Source organism: Podarcis gaigeae (genome assembly GCF_964106915.1).
Source record: "Podarcis gaigeae genome assembly, chromosome: 5".
In the NCBI taxonomy this organism is placed as follows: domain Eukaryota; kingdom Metazoa; phylum Chordata; class Lepidosauria; order Squamata; family Lacertidae; genus Podarcis; species Podarcis gaigeae.
In genome coordinates, this window is record NC_139681.1 from 53776276 (window position 1) to 53799170 (window position 22895).

The 22895-nt window shown below is 40.2% G+C and overlaps 1 protein-coding gene across 36 annotated transcripts in view; it reads right to left on the reverse strand.

Annotated features, from left to right (window-relative positions):
* Positions 1-4967: 4967 nt before the first annotated feature.
* Positions 4968-22895, reverse strand: part of ADD3 (adducin 3) — a 100924-nt gene continuing 82996 nt past the window's right edge. For 18 of the 36 annotated variants that reach the window (XM_083741581.1, XM_083741582.1, XM_083741577.1 and 15 more), the window contains 12 exons: positions 22488-22626; positions 21587-21738; positions 21380-21460; positions 19046-19195; positions 16860-17003; positions 16678-16776; positions 16116-16295; positions 14773-15030; positions 13378-13497; positions 11650-11739; positions 10515-10638; positions 4968-7728 (listed from right to left, as the gene is read on the reverse strand). In XM_083741581.1, the coding sequence (XP_083597707.1) occupies positions 7436-7728; positions 10515-10638; positions 11650-11739; positions 13378-13497; positions 14773-15030; positions 16116-16295; positions 16678-16776; positions 16860-17003; positions 19046-19195; positions 21380-21460; positions 21587-21738; positions 22488-22626 (1830 nt within the window). In that variant the 3' untranslated portion in view covers positions 4968-7435. Of the gene's footprint in view, positions 7729-8503; positions 9531-9799; positions 10639-11649; positions 11740-13377; positions 13498-14772; positions 15031-16115; positions 16296-16677; positions 16777-16859; positions 17004-19045; positions 19196-21379; positions 21461-21586; positions 21739-22487; positions 22627-22895 lie in introns of those variants that run through there. The other 18 variants (XM_083741580.1, XM_083741601.1, XM_083741598.1 and 15 more) reach the window with 3 other exon arrangements.

Genomic DNA, 22895 nt, shown 5'->3' on the forward strand with positions numbered 1-22895 from the left:
ACGGGCTTCCTTTTTTGTATTTTAAACTTTATTTCAAAACCAGATTCATGTGATTGGCACTTGCTCTTTCCACACTGAGCTGCTTTTCAGCAGAGCCAAAGGACCGAAAGTCTCACTTTTACTCAATAGCAAAGGGTGTTTATTAATGTGTGGTTCACAGCCACCAGCCTTAATATAAATGCTAATAAATAACCATCAGCGTAATGAGTGCTATTTGGCTTCAGGTATCACCCACAAAGCTTCTAGGTGTTTTTTGTGCACAAAAGGGGGGGGGGGGGACATTCCAACTTCAAGAAGCTGCTGCCTGAGGCCCACTGAAACTTGGCAAAAAGCCTTCCTGGGACAGTTCACAGGGCAGGAGCAGAGACAAAAATCTTCACTGCACAATTCACCCATGTTTTCGGGGGGGGGGGGGACCATTAAGGCTACATACACAATTTTTCCTCTTCACTCCTTGCTGTGGATTCCACAATTCTGAAGATTTTTAATTTTAAAAACTAGACCAATAGATACATCAACATCTGTAAGATAGGTGTTCTATACATTTCAACAGGTCACCTATTTTCTTTAACATTTCCTCCTTCAACAAGTGGCACCCGGCTGCATCTAATCTTCTCTCTCCCACACAGAGGCAGCATGCTTGGGTACTACCGTGTCCTGCTTGGTTAACATATCAACTTATTTTTCACCAGACAGAAGCTGGGGGGGGGGATAAAGAGTGTAAAGCTAAATGTAAAGGGACCCCTGACCATCAGGTCCAGTCGTGGATGACTCTGGGGTTGCAGCGCTCATCTCGCTTTATTGGCTGAGGGAGCTGGCATACAGCTTCCGGGTCATGTGGCCAGCATGACTAAGCCGCTTCTGGCGAACCAGAGCAGCGCACAGAAACACTGTTTACCTTCCCGCTGGAGTGGTACCAATTTATCTACTTGCACTTTGACGTGCTTTCAAACTGCTAGGTTGGCAGGAGCCAGGGACCGAGCAATGGGAGATCACCCCGTTGCAGGGATTTGAACAGCCGGCCTTCTGATCGGCAAGCCCTAGGCTCTGTGGTTTAACCCACAGCACCCCACCCCGTGTCCCAATAAAGAGTGTAGGAGCAGATAAACTTGGGAGTTGCCAAACTCTTGGTAACTTTGCCAAGAAACCAGGACACACACAGAGATGCAAATAATGATGAGTAGGGCGTGATGGCAAGAATGATAAGAGGTTGGATCCAAAAACTATGACTGTGTCTACTTCTGTTTATTCTGCATCCGGTTCACGCCCACAGCTGGGTAGGAAGAGTGTTCACACGTTAGCCACAATCCGTATCTATTGTGTCATTTCTTACGAAATACTGCATTTTGATGCATCCCCGCCCCCCATCAGCTTGGATTAGTGTCAAGAAAAAGAACAGTGTAGTTGAATTTGAAGTTGGTGATGTGTACACAGCCTGAGTTAGCCACCGTTTATCATCAGTACCTTATCCACTTGATTTGAATGGGACTAAAGCAGGGGTGACTAGCCTGTGTCCCTCTAGCTATTTATTATTATTATTTATAATAAAAAGTATATCCCACCCCTCCTCTCAAAAGGAGTGCAGGGCGGCAAACAACAAGCAATACAAGAATAAACACATCTTTAAAATCCCCTTTAAAACAATTCCAATACTAATGCAGATGATGAAAATACAACGGAGATGGTGCCTGTCTAACATTTAAGGAGAGGTGCCATAACAAAGGCCCGATTCCTATACTGTGCAGAATGGACCTCCTGATAAGTTGTTATTTGTAGGAGGCCCTCACAAAGTGATCAACTGGGTATGTAAGAGGTGAGATGATTTTTCAGGTTCTTGGACTGCAAACTCCAACCAGCCCTGGCCACTGGGGGTAGTTGGGAGACCAACAACATCTGCAGGGCAACAGTATGACCTAGTCTGAATCTAGTCCAAAAAAGGCAGGGGGAACCAATTCAACACTGGCTAGTCAATTCTTTCATGGTTGTAATTTCAGAACATTCAGATCCATCAAATTCTGTGCCTTCAGAGAACAAGTTGGGAGTTGAGGTGGAGTGAGAGGCTCACAGACAGAGGCTGTGCAATGTTTTCAATCGCTAGATTTTTACATTCATCTGATGTTTACACACACGTTGGCCTGGTTGACATACAGCTCTAAGCCATGATTTATTTAACCAGGCACAAATTATCTTGTGCTTAAGGGTGGGTGATGGGTTCACACATAACACCGAGCCATTAAAGAAGCAAAAACAAAGGCTTCAGAGATCGTGTTTTCAGTACAGAAATCCTAGTTAAGTCACCGGGCAGGGTTCACACTTAACACTAAGCCATGGTTTAATAAGCCATAGACTAGCATTATGTGTGAACCAAGTATGAACCTTGTGAGCAGAGCCATTGGTAGTTATGTCGACTCTACAGAGCATATGAAGTGTTAATGTAAGCCTTTGAGTTGCACGCAACTCTTCTTTATAGGTCATCGAAGCAAAAAAATAAGAAAACTTGTTCGAAGCTGAGGCAAATGGTGTCATCGCAGAAGAGCCATCTTGAGTTTTTCTGAGAGTTGCAAGGAGGCAGCGTTGAGCAACCAAATCTGGTCATTCAATGCAGCTGATCCCTCCAAGACGCACAACACCCATCTCAAACGCATATGTGGGAAGAACTGAAAGTTGAGCATGGAATGGTGCAGTCCCACTTAGGTGAATGCTGGCCCATGAAACTTCAGACCACAGTAAGTTTTGGGGCAGGCATAGGCAAACTCGGCCCTTCAGATGTTTTGAGACTACAGTTCCCATCATCCCTGACCACTGGTCCTGTTAGCTAGGGATGGTGGGAGTTGTAGTCCCAAAACATCTGGAGGGCCAAGTTTGCCTATGCCTCTTTTGGGGGGTGGGATGGAAAGAGACTTAAGCATACCAAACACTATCCATTTCTTTCCATGAATGGATCCAAACTTGCATCATACTAAAGGTGTCTTCACAAAGAGGACTGTTGATTTTTTTAAAGAGAACTTAATATTATGTGATGATGTATACAATAAATGGAGTATCTAAATAAAACAAAAAAGGGGTCATAGGGTTTCAGGCAGTCTTTTGTTTTCAGTATGACGGATCCTTCTACTTGGCATACATTATAATATAAATAATCCTGCAGTTCTTTATTTCATGATATGGCAATGTATAGGAATGTTTGGATCTAGGTGATGCTGCCTCTTAAAAGATGGTCTGTAGCACTCTGATATTCAGCTCCATTCTGCTCCCGTTTGTTTTAAACACCCTGACCTAAAATGCTTTTCCTGTTTGATGTGGAACCTGCATGTAAATCTAAAATGTGTGATTTGCATAGTTAGCTCTAAGATTTACATGCTGCCCCATGTGAATTTGATTTCAAAGCAGTTTATAATCACGTAACATCACATCATTTGCTGTGAGCATGTATATAGAGGCATGTTCACTCAATGTATATGTGCTCGCAAATGTCCACTGCAAAGGGCTGCCCAGCAAGTGTGTATGTACTACATGCACTTTCAGGGAAATGTATTTTATGCAGATTCTATATTAAAAACTTCAGTTAGTGTCTCCACCCAAGAACTTTGTATTGAAGCGGTCCTAAAATGGAGAGTAAATCTGCCTTGTTAAATGTGATAGCTCCATAATCTACTCAAGAGTATAACATTCTAAAAAAAGATATATTCTGGTACCCAATACAGTTTGCAAAAGCAAGCATAATATTCTTAAAAGATTTTAAGGAAAATGTGTACATGTGTGTGGGAAGTGGGGGAAATCCTCTGAGATAAACATTCCATTTCTGGGTTTCCAACTGAGCTGATAAACATAGATGTCCAAAAAAGCCAGCTGTTCCCTTTCATCTGTTTGAAGTGCTGCTGGAATAATGCCCACAGAGCCTCCACCAAAATACTTTCTTTGAAAGCAGCTTGCTAATTGTCTTTCAAGGGATTAATTCCACATACACAAAAAAATGCAAAAGGGAGCAGATGCCACCTAATGGACATTGGTAGTATAGCCTTGCTATACTAGAGTCCCATGGACTGCAAGAAGATCAAACCTATCCATTCTGAAGGAAATCAGCCCTGAGTGCTCACTGGAAGGACAGATCGTGAAGCTGAGGCTCCAATACTTTGGCCACCTCATGAGAAGAGAAGACTCCCTGGAGAAGACCCTGATGTTGGGAAAGATGGAGGGCACAAGGAGAAGGGGACAACAAAAGACGAGATGGTTGGACAGTGTTCTCGAAGCTACCAGCATGAGTTTGACCAAACTGTGGGAGGCAGTGGAACACAGGAGTGCCTGGTGTGCTCTGGTCCATGGGGTCACGAAGAGTCAGACACGACCAAACAACAAGAAGAAGTATAGCCTTGCACTGCATACACAGGACTATATCACAGTAATAATTATGACATTGACAGTATACTCTGCTCTGAATGGTTAATGTCTGTTGGGAGTGTATACACAAACAAGCAGAAGCAACTGTGGATCAGTTGCTACGAATGTAGAAGTCATATTGCAACACAGTCTTCTTGTTTCAGACACCGCCTAATTTTTTAAAACAAAAAAATTTCCTTCCAGTAGCACCTTAAAGACCAACTAAGTCAGTTCTTGGTATGAGCTTTCGTGTGCATGCACACTTCTTCAGATACTTTTTTAAAGTTTCTCTATGGCAAGTAGAAATCTACAAACCAGACTAGGGATATGCATTTATAATACTCTATTCTAACAACCATGTATATTATGTGATTACAGAGTTCAAGACCTTCTGAGGATAAAACCCAATAGAGAAAAAATCACATATTTGTGTTTGCCATACGGTAATTTTGGAGTTCATTTTCTATTTTAAAATAGAAGTTATTATTCTTAAACTATACAGCTCCTGTCTTCTGCTACATATGATTGCTTTAAGCCTACAGGTAATGCAGGTTGAGGAATGCTGTGAATAAGTTAGTTTCCAAAATCCATCTATTTAAAATACTGTTTATTTGTGATTTAACATTAATTAGCATTACATCTATGAGCAATTTCCAACAACATTTATATATTTTTTTCCACAGGACACAGAGTTGGCTGGCTCATTCTTTATGCCAAAGCAAGTAAATAGAGGCATTAGCAAAAAAAAAGGTGCAAATAGTTCACGGTTGCATTTTTTAAAAAATATTTATGCACATTGCATTCATTTAGATATATTTTTTAAAAGTTATGAAAAGCATAGTTCACAGGTTACTGTTTCTACATATGTTGTAATACAACACAAAAATGTAGAACATAAACAAAGTTAAGCAACTTATAGATTTCCACTATTTTGTTTAAAAGAACACACTGATTCCAGTATTTTGAGATATCTAGAATATCGTTTCCAGAGTCACTCCAGCGCTGCATTTTCACACTTACACAGTCAAAGCTAACCAGCCCTGCAACATGCTATAGTCAATTTTTTTTCATGCCAAACCACAACCCAGCCATATTTTAACAATCTATATACGGTATATATTTCAACTGGCAATCTGGGAGTCACATTGATATTTGAGGTGTATTTGCTCTTGTGGCTACTGATGAACAAAGGCTAGTTTAAAGGCCCTAGGCAAATTTCCATGTTTAGCGTGTATTTACAGGTTTGAATTTTTCTTTCTTAAGTTTCAAAGCAAAATAAAGCTACCAGCAAAAAGTGGCAGGATCAGCGCCTATAGCGCTTGACTAATTGGATCTAAGATTCCTTGAGAAGGCAAAACTCAGATTAAAATTATCCCATTAAAATCAATGATAGCAAGGGGAGAACGTGTGGCACTCTATATGAAAGCCTATACATTTTATATGAAACGGCTGTTCCATTAATTTAATAAAAAATACCCCCAAATCCATACCATATATTTTATGAAAAATAATCCACAAGCTACTATTCTCTTTACCTCCAACCCCTTATTCTTCCCATTTCACTTTCCCTTTTTCGGTTTTGTCTCCTTCATTTGGTTGTGGGCTTTTCCAGAGGATCAGTTGATAGTGCAACGTAGATGCAGTTGCTTCTAAGCTGTTGCATGAAATCTAGACTCCATCCCTTGTGGAAGCACTTTTGCCATGGGCATTTTGCATTTTCCTGCACCTGGGTGGCAATGTTCACTCGAACGAGCAACCTTTGTCACTGGAGTGCTGCCGGAATGTAGCTGCATGAGTTTTACACTCTTCACCCGATGGCCTTGACATTCTGTCAGCATGGTACCAGCACTCTATATCTGCAAAGAGGGACCTCACAGAGGACCTGCAACTGAGTGTCTCAAGGCAAAGAGGGAAAGAAACCCCTTGTGGCTTTATCTTGACCAACAACTAAGTCCTCAAGACTTTGCCCTGAGAATTTAGTTGGACATGCTGCAGAAGTAACGTAGAATGGCTAAGGGACATACTTGGAACTGATCTCCTGGATAGGCCATATGTTAACAAGTTTATTTTTCTTCATTCAACAGCAATACCATGAGGAAAAAAATACAGTAAGATTTAAACCTGAATCCAGTTAAGTTTATACGCTTTCAACACCCAATAATCAGAGGTTCTGGATTCCCGAATTATATTTAAGTATACTCTACACCAAGCATCCTTAAATACATTCTATTGTTAAATGCTTGGTTTACATGCCTATAATACTTTATACTGAGTGGTATACAAAAATTTCAACGTATAAAATTCTTTTTCTGTTTTGCCATAGTTAAACTAAGTTATCAATGTTAAGCGTATAAAATCCCCTTTATTGAAAAATAAGGGCTTTCTCCCTGCCCCCCCAACTGATAGAATAAAAAAAGTTTTCAAAAATTATATCTTACTAAAATGAAGTATTTGGCAAAAGTTATTATCGATGAATGCAATTTTTACAGAGTCTGTAAAATTCCAAATGCAATTCCTTTTACAGTTTTCCCCTCTTAATATTATGTGCCAGTGTATCATAAATGATCTATGGTTGAAAAGGTGAGGTGAACAGCACCCTGTGAGGCAGGGGTAAAACAACTGCTATGGTCAAAATCACAATACTAAGAAGTATCATCCAATTACAGAGAGAGGCAGTAGATTAAAAAAACCAACATTATCTGATAACTCAACAGCTACCTTAGTGACACTGTGCTGAAGGTCTACTAATTTAGAAAACTCTCCATGTGTAACCATAAGGGTATTTGAAATTACAATAGTGCTATATTGGAACACCTGCCAGTGTTAGTTTGTGGTGGACCTATTAAGTATTTCAAACCCTCATAGTAATTCTTACACCAACTAATTAAGAGATGAATTCTTTGCTTCATTAACATAACATTGTTTCTATTTAATTTTATTTTCCAGTTCTGCTTTTAGGTTAAGGCCCATTTTTCTGCACAACCCTACCTAACGTGACTAAAACGTGAACTAAAACATGCGTTTGAAATGTGCAATGTAGCCTCGGAATGAACTGCACTCAGGCTTCCACCTTCTCCTTCTTTTTGTTCTTTTTTAGGAAAGATGGAGTACGGAACTTCTTCTTCTTCTTTGATGGTGATTTCGAAGGAGAGCCCTCAGGGGAAAGGGTCTCCTCAATTTTTTCAGAGGCCTTAATGGTGATCTCCACATTCTCTACAGTACTAGTGGTTAACTGGCTGACTCTGTGTGCAAGATCCTCGTCCACATCATGTGAATCTTCTTTGCCATTCATTACAACAGTCGGCATCTCCAGAGAGACGAAGTTAGCATCCTGTTGGTAATCATCATTTTCTGTAAAAAAATAGAGAAAGCAAACGGAGGCATTTTACTCTTTGTTATACTGATGGTTATGCAGCAATTCTGCACAGGTCTAAAATGCAAGCAGCATATCAGGACACTGAGAGAATAACTAGTAAAGCTCCCCTCCTTCCTCTACTAGTATCTTGTTTTTGTTTAGGTATTTATATCCCACTTTCCCAGGCAAAATAATCTACAAAGCGGTGTTTTCCTCTTGCCCCACGTTTTATTTGAACAAACAAGCCAGCATGTAACTCATTAGCTATATTAATTGTAGGATGTGTGGAATCAAGGTTTTCAGCTTCGTCCTAGCCACAACTGGACACTTACAGACAGTATATCTGAATAAAATGTGATGCAGTGGCAATTCCAACAGAGCAACATCATAGACTGTTATGTTAGCCTTGTATTATGAGCCAATGCACACATATAATCCTGGGAAAGAAATGCGAGTGCTTTCTCCAAATGATACGAACACAAATTGTTTCAGGAACAGGAGATCAACATGATGTTGAAACTGTCTCTAAGTGACCTGTTCTGAAGAATGGATGAGATTATAGGTAAACCTACCCTATTTAGAGAGAAGATATTAGATTTAAACTTCTGATAAATCCAGAAGGATTCTTAAAAGATGTAGCTCAAGAAAATAAATCATAGTCTTCACATATTGGCAAGATGACTATATTTTCCTTTCCTGAGTAATTAAAAGTAATTGGCATGGAAGGGTCTAACAGGCTCACGATACTGCATAGGACTTTACATTGTATACCTTCTACTTTTTCAGGGACATTTTGTGGGGACTGAGTTTGAGAATTAATTTGTGAAACAGATGACCCGTCATCTGAGAATAATTCCTGATCAGCATCTGTAGGACAAGAGCTTGAGTTAGTAAAAGCCATGCCAAAATGAAACAAATGCAAGGAGATCAGTGTGCGTTAGTGCATACAAAACACAAGCAACTTCACTAGTACTGACCTGATTATACTAATGTTAACACATATAATTATACTAATTTCATCCTATTAGTAACCCAAACTTAGTATATTATAACACACTCTAGATGGTCCCAATTATTTAGAAGTATTCCATGCAAACATACGTTGGTTACTATACAAAATAGACAGAACAAACTATGCAACATTAGTGCTGAAAATGCTAGTGTTAGACAACAGCAAATTAGCAATTAAAGTTCCTTATCAGATGCTTTGAATGAAGATGGGTGGAAAAGTTTGTTGTAATGCAATATTTTTACCTTTGAATCTTTATGCTTTCAAAAATAAGAAATGGGCAAGTTAGAAGTTTGCTAGCAATAATATCAAGATTGAAGACAAGAGAAAATACTACTGTCAGACTGTTTTTTCTTGAGAAATTGTGATTTAAAGATACTTACCTTCTCCCCTGCTGGTTGTACTATTGACCTGATACTAATTTCTAAGGCAAGGACACAATCCTTTGTTTTCAGATGCTGACATGCACTTATAACAGCAACATGAGAAAGCAATACAACTATGTAACAGATGCCATCCTTCATTTCCATAGAAGCCCTTTTATGGGACTATAAAATTTAACAAGAGTCCAGTTTAAAAATTTACCCAAGACTATTAGAAGTAGTGAGAGTAAAATTAGGGCTGCCATATGTCTGGATTTTTCTGGACATTACCAAGATTTCAAAGGTGGAATTGACATCCGGGGGGGATTCTGAAAGGTGGCACTTTCTGGAGGATCTTAGGCAATTCTGAGAAAAGCTCAACAACTTTTGGGGTGTCCTGGTTTTTACTTTTTGAAATATGGCAACCCTAGTAAAATAGCCGCCTGCCAACCTAGCAGTTTGAAAGCACCCTCGGGTGCAAGTAGATAAATAGGGACCGCTTTCTAGCGGGAAGGTAAACGGCGTTTCCGTGTGCAGCTCTGGCTCGCCAGAGCAGCGATGTCACACTGGCCACGTGACCCGGAAGTGTCTCCGGACAGCGCTGGCCCCTGGCCTCTTAAGTGAGATGGGCGCACAACCCCAGAGTCTGGCAAGACTGGCCCGTACGGGCAGGGGTACCTTTACCTTTACCTTTACCTTTAGTAAAATAGCATGTTCAAAGGGTTTGGTGGTGAAGGGTAAAAAAAGATGACGGCCAGTCCTAAAGAAACTGCCCTGGTTCCCTTGGATTGGAACAACTATTGGCCAGCTGTAAATACTCTCCTCCTTGGGGAAGGTGGTTGAGAGTGCAGTGGCTGGGAAACTGCAAGCATTCTTGGAGGACAGATTATTTACATCCATTCCAATCTGGGTTCAGTCTTGGCCATGGGACTGAGTTGTCTTTGGCCACCCTGATAGATGCCTTTACAGACAGTAAGACAAGGGGAGTGCAATCTTGCTCCTGCTTCTTGATCTCTCTATGGCTTTCAATACTACTGAGCACGCATGGATTGGCTCCATGGAATGGAGTGACCCCTGATCAAGTCAAGATTAGATTCCCTTAGAACTACAAATCACATTGATTCATTTCATGTTTTAATATCCATTGATCTAAGTAGGTTCAAAGGAGCCGAATAACATTCAATATTTTACTGGTCACAACACAGCATAGCACTAGAGAAGAAAGTTGTGAGAGATAAATTCTTGCCAGAAGAGATTCAGGCCTTTAAAAAGTGGAGTTATTGAAGCTGCCATTGATATTATTTAATGTAATTGCTCTTAGTTTAAAAATTTAAAATCATTTTTGGTGAATTTAAACTTCACTAAATCTTTACCTGAATATTTTCCATCACCAGTTTATCAGAACACTCACCATCTACTCCTTGTTGCTTGCGTTCGATTGTCCGCTTGTACTCTTCCAGTTCCTTTTCAGTGAGATGACTGAATGGGTTGGGAGGGGCTGGTGGGGCATGCTCGTCTTCTTCAAACTGCATTGGCTGGAAGAAAAATAAAATAAATTAAAGGGGAGAAAGGCAATACAAAAAACAAGCACATTAAACAATTACAAATGAGCCTATTGCTGTTGATAGGATCCTTCAAAGTAAGAATCTGAAAGGAGTGCAGCATTTTCAAAAACCAGCAGCAGAACATAGAATTGTAGAGTTGGAAGGGACCATGAGGGTCGTCTAGTCCAACTCCCTGCAATGCAGGAATATTTTGCCCAACATGAGGCTCAAATCCATGGCCCTGAGATCAAGAGTCTCACACTCTATCAAATGAGCTACCGTATTTTTCCATGAATAAGACTAGGCTTTTTCCCTTAAAAATAATGTCAAAAATTTGGGGGCATCTTATACATCTCCCCCCATTTTCTTAAATCGGAGTTCCAAAAATTAAGGGGCGTCTTAAACATGGGGGCGTCTTATAGAGGGAAAAATACGGTAATTGCTTCAATTATTAGGTTAGCGAACTTACAGAAAGGGTCTTTAATCAATACCAGGTTTTAATCAAAACAAACTTTAAAGACTTGTAGAAAGCTTGGCCAGTGTTGTTTTTTAAAGAATCCTACAACTTTCATAGCAGTTGTCCACCTGATCTCATAATACATGTATGTTTTATGTTTAAGATGAAAACAGGGGCACTATCCTATCTTCAGTGAAAAATCACATAACATAAATTATTGCTTCTCTAAAAACTCTTTACAAATATTTTAAATAGGACTCATGGTTTTAAAATCTGCTTCTACTTTGTATTAAGAGTATTACAAAAGCAAGGAGAGAATCATATAAAATGTGGTGTGAATAAATGCTGAACATGCTTTATAGATCAGGCTTCCTCAACCTCGGACCTCCAGATGTTTTTTGGCCTACAACTCCCATGATCCCTGGCTAGCAGGACCAGTGGTCAGGGATGATGGGAATTGTAGTCTCAAAACATCTGGAGGGCCGAGGTTGAGGAAGCCTGCTTTAGATGTTATATGCTTAATGCAGACAATGGATAACACTTACAGCACTGGGCTTTTTATCCACTACAATTCCAGCAAGCAACTGAGACTGTGGACCTGCAGTTTTTAAGTCATACCGATTTTGCTCCCGAATCTGGAAGGGGGGAAAGCAGAAGGGTTTTGAAAAGCCTTTTCACAAACACACTGAAGTATCAGGAATCTCAAACTTCATAGAAGTTTGGGTCACAGAAAACAGATACTATAGTTAATCTATTACTTTACTGTTATTTGTTTTCATTCTAATCAATCTGCTCTAAAATGGTTACAAAGCCATTTTAGAAAATGACAATGTCAAGTGTATATACATTTTTGCTTCAACACACATGAAATATTATCTATATCCAAATTGTATGCCATTATTAACCTGGTGTTTTGGTCTTCCGTTCCACATAGTTAGATTTAGGAATCAAGAATAGCAAGTTTGATTAAAAAGCAGGGAGTTCTCAGGAAAGACATATACATTTACAGCGTTGAATTATCAGCCTGCTCTTCTTTCGTTCCAGAATATCTATTATGACCCAGATTCAACGTCAAGCCCCAGCACTGCTGTAGTCTAACGTTATTTCTCCTCCTTTGTGAACTGCAATGTTGCTGATTATGTTGTCAGTAGCGTACGTGTAAATCGAGATAGAAGCTCTGTAATTATTCTCTATCTCAATACAGCTCCACAGTGCACAGCTAGGGACACAATGAAAGTTAACTGAAACATAGCTTCCCACTTTGACACTGCTCCACCTCAAGTTTGCCAGAGAAAGTTGCATGCCTAGAACAGATAATTCTTTTCTAAGCCAATGTCTGAGTGACACTGTCATATTGATCTTTTCCAAGAAAGAGTGATCTCTTCTGAACTAAGTTGACTTGCTCAGGATAGTGGCAAACTCTTTTGATTACAAGCAGATGTGAAGTAAGAAATTCCCAGAACTTCTGCATGAAACATTTTGTATCTGGCAGGACAATAATTTCCCAGGGTGGAGCTCAAATGAGTTTGAAAATAGAAAAATGAATTGGGGAGTGAAAGCAGCCAGCAGTCTGCATTTACAAAGAGCCTCTTGTCATTATTCCTCATTGCCATTGTTAAATACATTGGCTCACTGGGAAACAAGCAGGCAGAAGAGCGTGAGGTTTCTGGCTACCACAGCAGGCTATTTCTTGTGGAAACAGCAAGCTCTTTCTAAAAACTAAAAAAGAAGGAATCTCCAAAACAGTGTAATGTTAAAAATAGCACAGAAGAAAATCCCACCTTAAACACCTTAAAGCAATTTTTCAGAACCAAACTAAGGACAATTTTAGCAAGTTCCTGTTGCACTTAAAGCTACCTTTAGGCTACCAGTAGTATTGTGTGACGCGGATGGCGCTGTTGGTTAAACCACAGAGCCTAGGACTTGCCGATCAGAAGGTTGGTGGTTTGAATCCCCGCGATGGGGTGAGCTCCTGTTGCTCGGTCCCTGCTCCTGCCAACCTAGCAGTTCGAAAGCATATCAAAGTGCAAGTAGATAAATAGGCACCGCTCCGGCGGGAAGGTAAACGGTGTTTCCATACGCTGCTCTGGTTTGCCAGAAGTGGCTTAGTCATGCTGGCCACATGACCTGGAAGCTGTACGCCGGCTCCCTTGGCCAATAAAGCGAGACGAGCGCCGTTTTTAATGCTTCTCAAACAAGCAGAGTAAGTTAGGTACTGATTATTTTCAAGAAGCAAATAAGCTTATGTCTTCAAGAAACCTGCCTTTCCTTACCTTATTCCTCTTTTCCAGTACATCACTTGGATTTGTATTCATCGGAACAAACTGGTTTGGATCTTCAATTTTGATTGGAGTTCCTCCACTAAGCTTAGATGAATCTTCAGCTTTTATCCACTTGGAAAGAAAAAGAGAAATAAAGAAGAATGTTATTGGAAGTGAGGATATTGCAATTTAGTAGTTGGTAAAGGCTAGGGGGCATTTCAGGACAATGGGGTTTTTATTAAATTATCCAAGTGACCTAATAATAATACATTGCCATGCCACTTAGCTTTTCAGTATATCATTTCATAAGGATATTAATATGTGTAATGGTCCTTTAGCTTGAATAGCATTTAGGTATTTTCAATTAAGTACCTGAAAAGGACCGACATTTGAATACTGACGTAGCAAGGATACTTGCTACAGTACTTCCACTGCCAAAAATACTATGATGAAGGACTGAACATCCACTGTGTTTCTTAATTATCTGTATAACTATCCCTCCTAACTAGGTATTTTTATCGTTCCTTTCAAGCAGTACTTCTATAATGAAAATTGCTAATAGAAACTACAAGGCATTGTTGCATTTGTTAAGCCACCACTGGGTGGAGCTGATATTTTAAAGCTGAATTTATGTTGTGGTCGGATGCCTTGCATAATACTTGTTTTTCATACATGCGCTCTGGAAATTATTCATTTTATTTATTCATTTTATTAAATTTATATCCTGTCTTTCCTCCCAAGGACTCCAGAGTTGGGAACAACGAAAATAACTTTTTAAAAAATCCAATACGGATGCAGACTGGGGAAGGCTCACTGAAGAAGGCAAGTCTTCAAGCAGGGGCTAAAAACACAGCAGAGATGGCTTCTGTCCAATATTCACAGGGAGGGAATTCCAAAAGCTGTAGGTGCTGTCACACTCAAGGCTTAATTCCTGCATTGTGCAGGATGGAGTTCCAGTGATAATGGTTTCTGCAGGAGGCCTTCACCTGCAGAGCACAGGGTTAAGACCATCTTTCTTGTATCCTGGTCTCTAGCTATATAGGGCTTTAAGCATCAAAGCCAGCACCTTGAACTTGGCAGGGAATTGAAGATAATAAAATACCATATTTGGGACGGTGCACAAGAATACTATTCTTTTTACCACAACACAGAATCATAGAACTGGAAGGGTTCCTCTTTTTGAAGATGGAGACAACATTTGCCCGTCTGATTATTGACAGAACTGCTGTCAAAATATGCCATCTGCACTTCCTTGTTTCTCAAAGTAGGCTGGCTCTTTCAAAGTTGTAGCTCCTTCATGGAATCCACCACAGAATCATAACTTCTATCATACAGGTCACTGTATGGGCCTATTCCCATCCCACCCCTTTTGGTATATTCCGTCCCCATCACTAGGGAGCTGCTTACTGTGATTTTAGTTCGGGGACTTGTTTCTCCATTCCGGGATTCTTCAGGAACATCTACTTTCAAATATGTATTTGGAGAATTCAACCATCTTGTCTTCTCCCGCTGCTGCTTTTGTGCTAGGAATTTGAGAGGGGAAATTGGAACTGAATCGTCATCAAAGGAAAAGGCAGTCACGGTGGCTGGGATCTCAACATCACTCTTGTGCCTGGGCTTCTCCCTCACAAGAGGCTGTCGATAAGCATAGCCTGTTCTGTAACCCTGTGCAAGAGGGGAAAATTTTTTATACACTGTGCCTGGACAATAAAATCTTTGGCATGAAATTAATCCTAAAACATAATTAATTTTCATTTGGAAATTTCAACCTTCCCCCCCCCCATCCCAACTCAAACTGTGACAATATATGTTAACAGTTTCAACACCTTTGTATCCTAACATTAAATGCCAAACAATTATTTAAAAAGACTGCAGAACAGGTATGGTATGGCAGCACAGTAGCTCCACATCATAGGCCCCACAGAAAGTGAGTAAATCCTTATACAGAAAAAACAAAAAAAATTCCTTCCAGTAGCACCTTAAAGACCAACTAAGTTAGTTCTTGGTGACAATACCAAGAACTAACTTAGTTGGTCTTTATTGGTCTTTATTATTGGTCTTTATTGGTCTTTATTATTGGTCTTAGTTGGTCTTTATTATTGACAATACCAAGAACTAACTTAGTTGGTCTTTAAGGTGCTACTGGAAGGAATTTTTTTTGTTTTGACTATGGCAGACCAACACGGCTACCTATCTGTAACTCCTTATACAGAGATAGCCGAGACCAATAAATAAAAAGTGGGTAGGAGATCAGAGATTTTCTATTATGGACCAAACCACTGCCTCACTACTTTAGCCAATCAAGTGTGTTCTAGTTCACATATAATGCTAAACAAAACTATGGTTAAGCATGGACACACAAGTGTGTGGATGCTCTCTGGAAAACTCATTGCCACTTAGCTCCTCCTCAGTCCTGCTGCCGCTTGGCTACTCAGAGCTCAACCATGGTTTAGCTTAGTGTTACATCTGAACCCAAGCTCCTGGTCCGTGTCACTCCAGAGAAACCAGAAGCTGTAGCCAAGGTTTGCACTCTGCTTACCTCTTGTGGTTTGTCTGGGAGGAGTTTGTCATGAGCCTGGATATAAATTGTACTTGAATGTTGGCTTATAAACCTACTTTATATTGATATTTCTTTTTCAAGTGTCTTATTTACAGGAAAAAAGTGACAGCAGAATTTCTTATAGAACAATCCCATGGGGAGCAACTTGTTCAAAGTACTGAGAACTTGTAGATTAGACAGATGAACGCACCAGGTTGTCCAGCATTCTCATCAGTGCTTCAAACTCCTGTTCGCCAACTTTCCACTTGAACTGAGAGGCCATATTAACTCCTCCTCCTCCAGATGCTACCAGATTGTGTGTGAAAGGTTTATACTTCTGCAAGTCTAGGATAAGAAGATTGTCTACGCCGCCTGCAGCCAGTGCATGTACCTGTGACATAAAGGACTCAGTAATTACAAATTTATCCAAGCACTATTTGAAGGGTGAATATGTAGCCTTCTTGAATTTTCTGGAAAGAAAATACATGCTAATATTCTTCTATCCAATATGTTAACATGTACAAACATGATAGCTATCTTGCAAAGTGATTACCCACTACTAGATACTAGGACAAGGGCTGTGTAACTTCTGTGTACAGCCCACTGTTGGTGTTCCTAGTATATGTTAAACATAGATTTCATTTTATCTCCTGGATTTCCAGTAAGTAGCTGTTAGTAGCAAGCATCCTATTAAAACACATACAGACAATATTTTTAAGAAGCCAGCATTTATATAGCATTTAAAGTGCTTCACATCTCTCTGTCTCTCTCACCTGTGTTTCACAAGCTATTTGCACATTATAGATGTAGTGGAAAGCTTCCTCCAATGTCTCTCCAAGCGCTACTACTCCATGGTTCCTCAAGACCAGCACCTAAGGAATGGAGACACTTGTAAGTGACAGAAACTGAGCCAGACTAGAAACCTTGAACAAAAACATTAACTAGAGTGGAATACCTTACAGCTTGGCCCAAGAACTTTCTGGAGTTGAATTCTTTCTTCTGCTTCATCCAGAGATCCTTGATAATTGTAGTATGCAATATCTCCTAGAATGAGAGCCTCCTGAGAGATAGGAAGTATACCACACTTCATGGAAGAAACCTGTTTCAAAGAAATAATGCTTGTAACATGGAATGAACATGAAAACTCTTTAATTTTTCAAGTGACACTGAAAGTACCTGTTTAATAACTGTAGTTCACAAGTATTTGAAAATTAGGAGAACAAGAATTCCTACCTAGTTGATAACAGACTATCAATAGATTGTGGGAGTTTTATGGTTGGATTGCCAGCATGTGAATTTTGAAGCAAATGTGGACAAGGCAGATGGTTTCAGAATTAAATAGTTCAAGTAAATGGGGAGTTCTAAAAAAAGACCAAGGGTTGTATTTAATGGTGTCCCTCTGCTCATGCAAAGCTCTTTCATCCAACAGATGTTTCTGCCAATGAAGGGTGTGTGTGTGTGTGTGTGTGTGTGTGTGTGTGTGAATGTTGCGTATTCATACTCAGCCCATAGGACCAATCATTCTCATCCCAAAACCTGTTCTTGAGGGTCAAAGGATACTTCAGAACAGAACAGAAGGTGACATAGAAGAGAATGAATCCAAAAAATAGCCTCCATCTCTATTCTGCAGATAGGAACCTCTTTGGCAGTGAAAAGAAAACACTGGATACTAGTTATGACCATTCCTAGACTAAGATAACTTGCTCTCAGTTGTCAATGCTCTAATCACCTCCTATCTGGACCACTGGTACTGCGTTTGAAGGCTGTCTGGAAACCGCAGCTAACGTAGTACGCAGCTGCAAGACTGGTTAAGTGGGGCAGCCTGATGGGACAATGTGTTACCAGTCCCAAAAGTGCTGCACTGGTTGTCAGGGAGTGACCTGGGCCCTATTCAAAGTGTTAGTACTAGCATACAAGGGTTTAAACCAGGCTTCCTCAACCTCAGCCCTCCAGATGTTTTTAGCCTACAGCTCCCATGATCCCTAGCTAGCAGGACCAGTGGTCAGGGATGATGGGAATTGTAGTCTCAAAACAGCTAGAGGTTGAGGAAGCCTTGTCTAAACTATCAACGATATTGGGGCTTTGTGGGTGCTGCTTCTGCGCACTGCTCAGTACTGACTGGTGCTGATCATGCAAGGCTGCTCAGTTTTTGAATACTCTCCTTGGTTAGCTACATCTGTCACTATCATTGTTAACATTCAGGGAGGAATTTTAAAACATTCCCATTTACCTAGGCATTGGATGGCTGAAATACATTGCACCTGGCAACCTTGAAATTATTACCTGTGGCTGTTTTCAAACATTTTAATTTTATTATCAATAGTATTGTTTTGTTGTTTGAATATCTGGAAAACTTTGTACTTTTCAGCTGTGCTGTACATGCAGCTTTTTGTTAATTTGATGCTTCTACAATAATTTGCTTGTTTCATCCAAATACTGAGTCTGGATGAGCCTAACTGATTATTAATACATGTATTGTATTAATTAATTAATTAATTAATATCAATCTGATGGGTCATTTTAAGTTAATTTTTGTACCATTAACATCTTCTTTACTGCCTTGCTTTTGAATGGCCATGCATAGCATAATAGCTGAATGACATTCCTTGGTGTCAAACTTAACAAAGGTTAATAATGCAAAACCTGAAAATACAGATTATTTACTGCTCTGATCCTATGCAGGAACAGCTTTCATGTTTAATCTCTAGAGTGTGCAATATTGGTGTTGGTGTGTATCTGAAGTAGATCTGAAGACTTAATTTTGCTAGTATTGTATGCATATTGTATACATTTTGATGTATTGTATACATTATAGTTAATAGGAATAAAGCTACTTTGATAGGAAAAGCAGACTCAAGAATTTGAGAAATAAAAGAGCACAAAGTATAGCACTTGTGTTATTCTCAAGATGAATTAATCAAATGGCAACAACAGGCTGTTTTTGTGCCTGTTTAAATTTGTAAGCATCTGAGAAGATGTCAGAAGAGTGGTTGATCCATACCTTGAAGAGCAACAACTTATTAATAGACTTGCTGGAGCTTCGAGGATTCTCAACACAAATCAATCCTGAGCTTCAGTCAATCCTGTAATGGTGCACTATTGGAACATCTTTCTGCCACATTAAGAAGAGAACAGACTTACAGCTGCTGTTGCTGGAGTGTGTATGTGGATCACACATCGAACATCAGGGCGCATGGAGTAGATGGCTGCATGAGGGCTGAATCCTGAACTGTCAATGCTTAGATTGGTGCTTCCCTGGTCAACCACGTCTCCCAGTATGTTTACTTTTACCTGAAAAGCCAAGTCAGAGAAACACCACTAATTATATTTCAGTCCTGACTGAGAGTAACCAAGGAACATAGGTTGGCTTTTATAGCTCCTCAGCTTTCAGGAGAAACATGAAGTATAGTGTTAGAATTGCTACAAGATTTAAATGAGTGTGATACGGTACGTTTAAAGCCATTTCAGTCGGCTCTGTTGTACCTCAGCTCTCAGTTGTCTAATAAACATTAAAGAAAAAAGTACAAACCCTCAGAAAGAGAATAGTGATGCTGCTGTAGTTAGTAAATTACTTTGCTTGCAAATATGGATTTGGCAAGCTCTTAATACTCCTTTATAGGTAAAGGTAAAGGGACCCCTGACCATTAGGTCCAGTTGTGGCCGACTCTGGGGTTGCGGCGCTCATCTCGCTTTATTGGCCAAGGGAGCCGGCGTACAGCTTCTGGGTCATGTGGCCAGCATGACTAAGCCGCTTCTGGCGAACCAGAACAGCGCACGGAAATGCCGTTTACCTTCCCGCCAGAGCGGTACCTATTTATTTACTTGCACTTTGACATGATTTCGAACTGCTAGGTTGGCAGGAGCAGGGACCGAGCAATGGGCGCTCACCCTGTTGTGGGGATTCGAACCGCTGACCTTCTGATCGGCAAGTCCTAGGCTCTGTGATTTAACCCACAGCGCCACCCATGTCCCATAATACTCCTTTATATTAAGAAGCAAATACTGTGCCTATAAAAGTAGTTCTTATAGCTCAGATTACTACCAAGCCTTAAGTGTCAAGCACCTGTGCTTCCCTGTCACCTTGCATGCTGCAAACACAGTCTCGGGCTCTTTCCTTCCAGGACACTCCTCAAGACACTTGACATCAAAACAATGGACTTAGGTGCAGAGTTTCACACTTGGTTTGCTGCCATCGCAGCATGTAAAATGCCAGATAGGGAATGTAGCCTCCATGAGACTTCTCTGCTGTTGCAGCCACCAAATAAGTAGGAAGGGAAGCAAACAGCTGCAATGAGGGAAGCCATTAAGATTCCCATCACACTTCTGATTATGTCATTCTCAGTGTGATGCATGTTGAATTTCCTAACAGTGGCTTAAGCGATGAAAAATACATTTTCCCAATAAAACGGATGAAATTGTTCAGTGTGCCAACTCCAAGCTCAAATTGTGGGGCACGGAAGGGTGTGCTACCCTTTTTCCAAAGGAGACTGTCTCAAATAGGAGTTGTTTTGCTTAAGGAAGTATTTCTTTAGGTACAGGGAGGCTTTGTGGGCCACTCCATCCATGTTCTCCCACTATACGCACCTGGAGACAAACAGCCAAGTTTAATTTCAGGTACTTAAAAGGCACAAGATCAGGCATAAACATGAGTGGGAGAGACAACAGAGAACAAGGAGGAGGATCATATGGTAAGAAGCAGCAGATAAATTTTGGCAGAGGACTGGTTAAAAATGCAAGTGCTTTTTCAGCAGATAGCTGCAGGTGAAAGGGAATAGAAACCTAAATAGAAACCTGAAGATTGACACTTACAATAAAGTAGCCACGTTTTAGCAACTGAGGAAAAAAATGTAACCTTTGTTTCGGTTGTTTGCTCAAAGAAAAACATTAGGCACATACAGGCATCGACCCACATGCAGGGGCTATGTTCCAGGCCCCTGAGCGCTTAAGTGAAATCATGTAAAGTGTGAAAACCCCTTTAAAGAGACGCTAAATGCCTATTCTCCCTGCTCTCTCTCCAATCCAGTTGAATTTCTGGGGCTGGATGGAGGATGAGCGGTAAATGGGCTGCTACTGCTGCACTACCCCCCACATCAGCTGTTGGGTGGGGAGGCTAAGCAGCCGAAATAAAGCCCTACTGCACCTCAGGTCTCTTTGGGGCTTCCTCCGCCCTCACTGACGTCCTCTTTGGGCTCTGGGGAGGGTCTGGTTGCAAGCCATGAGGACTCTCCAGCTCTCTCCTGCCATTTCCTTGTATGATTCTTTCTTTCTTTCTTTCTTTCTTTCTTTCTTTCTTTCTTTCATTTCCTGGCTCCATGCATATATGTGTGAGTAGAACATGCCTAAGTGGGGGGATGCCGGGATGCCTGTATGCCCTAAAGGTTCTGAAATGTCCTTTTGGGTCAACAGTAGATGAAACAGAACAAAACTCTCAACATAATTAAGTGCATAACATGATTCCTGATGTTAAGTACATACCAAATTGGAGGCAGAAGCTTCAGAAAACGATAGGCCTCTTGGAATGATAAGAATATGATCATGTTCTTTGCTTACTCTTACCTGGAAATTGAGAGGGAAAGGTTACTGTGATGCTAACAAAACTGTATGTTTAATCCTGGGGTAATATGCAATTTATAGGGCTGAAAAGCTCAGATGTAATAGAAATGCTGACTTCAGGGTACTTACTGTGATATATGAATTGGCCAGGTGTGCCCATCCAAACAGATCTGTCAGCCTATACAAACTGGCTAATTTACAACGAGTAAGTTTTTCGCCCTTTACATATGTAGTGGTATCTATCCCAGGAAGGTCATTGATAGGTGTAACCAATCCAGAGCCTAAATTATATTATAAAAAAACCATTAGAACATTCTCTTCAAAGCAACCATATAGTCACATTTTAGAATGAACTGGAAACTGCTAACGTGGTTATTTCCATTACCTTCCCAACAACCTTTAGTATTTAAACTACTGAACTTTGCCCCTGAGAAATGTTCATTTTCTGACTTTCAAAAGAGAAGGCAGAGTTGATGACACAGGCAGGTACTTGAAACACCACCTGAAGCTGAATTTCGCAACAAAATGTCACTTTTTATATTTTCCTGCTACCTCAATTAACAATAAAATAAAATAAATAGCTATTAATATAGCAGTTCTTTTTAAAAAGAAAGCATTATATTTGCATTACATTTGCCAAATCTAAACTACAGGTTAAAGCAGGGATAGGCAATGTGGACCTCTAGATACTGCTAGACTACAACTCCCATCATGCTTGACCACTGCCATTGTGGCTGGGGCTGATAGAAGTAGTAGTTTGATAGCGTATGGAGGGCGGTACATTGGCTACCTGGGTTATAGGGAGTGGTATTGCTTGTATGCAGGAGAACACTGGATCTTTTTGATATCTCATATATACATGTATATGTGATCACAAACAGAAATCAGTAGAAGCAAAAGTGAATCAATTAGCAGTTTATCAAGATCAGGTTTTCCATAAGGTAATCCAGGAACAAGGATAGGCATTCTCTATAAAGGTCATTTTAGCTATTAGAAAGAATTATTATGAATTGCACACCCTTTTACTTACTTAGAGGAGATGAAGAAAATCCTGCAAAAGAGCTTGCCATAATGTAGTCAGCAATCTGCTGTAAGGCAAGCAATCCAGTTGGGTTATTGCCTTTCTTCATTTGCTCTTGAATTAGTGATTCCAGGTCTTCCCGAAAAGCCTGTGAAAATATAAGACATATCTGTCAAGAAGAATCAGCAGCTAGTTTGTTCTTTTTACCACCCAAGATAGTTACTTACTAAAGAGCAGTTCATTTTTTAAAACTTAAGTTTGAAATATTTTGGAACTGGAATCTCTGTACTGAACTTCAGAACAACTACATCAGCTACCCTAGCTAGAGGGTCATGCCTAGAAATAGCCCTGGGTCGCACTTTCTCTGGTGCCTGTTTGTGGAATTTTTTTTAGAGCTAGGAAATGAAAGCAGCATGC